The 2,499-nt window shown below is 48.6% G+C and overlaps 1 protein-coding gene across 1 annotated transcript in view; it reads right to left on the minus strand.

The window, feature by feature from the left end:
- GNG7 (guanine nucleotide binding protein (G protein), gamma 7) overlaps positions 1-2,127 on the minus strand; it is a 3,156-nt gene extending 1,029 nt beyond the window's left edge. Inside the window, exon 1 of the mRNA XM_010024300.1 lies at positions 2,047-2,127. Coding sequence (XP_010022602.1) covers positions 2,047-2,127 — 81 coding nt within the window. The remainder of the gene's footprint in view (positions 1-2,046) is intronic.
- Between the last annotated feature and the right edge of the window lie 372 nt (positions 2,128-2,499).

Consider the following 2,499-nt stretch of genomic DNA (forward strand, 5'->3'; position numbering starts at 1 on the left):
CCACTCTCAAACCCTTCAGTAGCAACCAAGAGTGCAAAGAGAAGAGGAGGAAAGATGTGTGCAACAAAACCCTGGTTTGCTGTAGCTTTGGGCAAACCCCATTTAAACTGTGCTTCCACACCACAGCGTAGGAACTCTCCTCCTTTTTTTGGTGTTTCCTGGAATGGCAGGTCCAGAGACTGCATCAGACAAGGTGCTTCTGTGGGGAGTCTCTAGGTATTACTGCAATATTAAGTATTAAAGTCCTAACCAGTAAAGAACACTTCTAATGATCACAAACTGCTGCTGGCCTGCACTTCAACGTACTTATCACATACACTGGGATCCAACAGCAAAACTGCTCTGCACAGACAAGCTCAAGGCTCTACCTTCAATCCATTACATAAAACAGTAAATCTCCCTAAGCTCAGCTCCCGGGGCAGCCCCTTCCCCTCATTTCAGAAGTCTATTGACTTATTTATCTGCAGGCGAATGCACGTCTCACCAGCCTCGGCTGTGAGGTGTGGAGAGCAGGAGCTGCAGGAGCAAACACTCATTTGACACTGCACTTAGGAGCTGGCTGACTTGGCACACTTGCCCGAGAGCTGGGTTTGCAGATCACAACTCACCCAGATAACACATCTTCTCCACTCAGCCTAAACAGCAGCATGTTGTGGTCTCACCACTGTTCTTTCCCAGAAAAGCATTTAAGACAATCGCAGCTACAAAGGCTGGTAAGTATACACACACCCTCCACCCTCCTTGGCATGCACTGTTTGGGATCTTGGAGCTGAGACATGGTAATTCTTAGGAGAGTCAACGTCTGTGCTGGGGGAAGACCTGTAATTTAGTTTTTCTTCCCTAAAATGGTCTTGCTGATGGGTGTATCACTGGAGTCTGGAAAGTGGTGGCCCTAAAAACAGCTACAAAACCTCATGCCTTAAAAAAAATAAATATTTATCTATATACACACACACACAAAGCAGCAGCAGCTCCTCCAGCACATGAAAACCAGAGATGACAGAGAACCTGCTGCTTCAGACTTAGCAGGGACTGAAAGTCAAAGAAAATATTCTTTGACCAGTAAAACTAAATTTAAAACTATCAGGTGGATTTAACACCTGTGTATTTTATAGTGTTTGTTTCACTGTGCCTTTCATCACCACGCATGAGGGTTTCCACTGCATGACAAGTGACTTTCCACGAACAAACATTTCCTCCCTCCCAGGGACTTTCTGACTGCAGCCTGCCCGAGCCACCCTGCCACCGAGGCTGCAGCAGCAGGACACTCAGGGGATGCTGTGGCTGTGAGCATGTTACTTGCTCCAACTTCCCAGTGCCAAAGGGAGCTTTATTTCTGTGTGAGCCAGCACACAGCTGAGAATAGACTCGGGTTTGCTATCCTGGACAACTGCAGCACAAAATTAACTCCCTAGTTGTACCACAAACATGCCTCAAACCAGAGTGAAGGCATGCCACCATCTTTTTTTGTTTGCAAGAACTGGGAACAGCAGCAGCTGAGAAATAACTGCAAGCAGCAACATTCTGAAAGAAACTGCACATGGACAGTGAGGCCATCCTGCAAAAAGATGGGGCAAGAAGAGTGGAATGCATGTGAGCACGCCAGTAGAGCTTTGCTGGGTCCAGCCCCCGCAGCTTCAGTGTCTTCACAGGTTGCATGTGGCCAGCTGAGCCCCAGGAACTTAATGACAGTGGTCTCCTCTGGACTTGCTTCAACAGCTCCATGTCCTTCTTATGTTGAGGACATCAGAACTGCACACAGTGCTGAAAGGATGTCACGAGAGCAGAGCAGAGGGGCAGGATCACCTCCTTTGACCTACTGGTCACGCTCCTTTTGATACAGCCCAGGATACGGTTGGTTTCTGGGCTCAGGCGCACACTGAAGCTGGCTCATGTTCTGTTTCTCATCAACCAACACCCCCAAGTCCTTCTCCGCAGGGCTGCTCTAAATCACTTCTCCTGGAAATGCTGCAGTACCTAAGCCAGAGACACTGCAGCAGCATCAACGTGCATGGGGAAAACCCAAAGCGTGTCACACGTGCTCACCTTGATCCTCTCGATGCCAGCTTCGATGCGGAGCTGCTCCACCAGCTTGCGGGCCTGCGCTATGTTGTTAGTTGTTGACATTGTCTGCCATTGGCTCCAGGCCCCAGCACACGAGAATACTGCAGAACAACAAGGGGAAGATGGGGGTTTACATCGTGTGTGAAGCCGCTGTGCCACAGGGCACCAACCTCAAACCGGGCTGGGCACCATGTCCTCAGTGACGGCCACACGCAAAGCTTCCACAAGCTCTAAAGTGATGACACCAACTTAACGTTTCCTGATTTTGCTTCAAGTTCTCCTTTCCTTTAAGCAGCACTCTTGGTCCTGGTGGCCTCTTTTCAGGCTTTTTTAAAAATTAATTAAAAAAACCCCCACACCAAAGAAAACACAACCAAAACCCCACAAAAAACGAGTCAACCAACCGAAAACCAACCAACCAACCAAAACCCCACA

The sequence above is a fragment of the Nestor notabilis genome, unplaced genomic scaffold (assembly GCF_000696875.1).
Source record: "Nestor notabilis isolate BGI_N333 unplaced genomic scaffold, ASM69687v1 scaffold32301, whole genome shotgun sequence".
Classification (NCBI taxonomy): Eukaryota; Metazoa; Chordata; class Aves; order Psittaciformes; family Psittacidae; genus Nestor; species Nestor notabilis.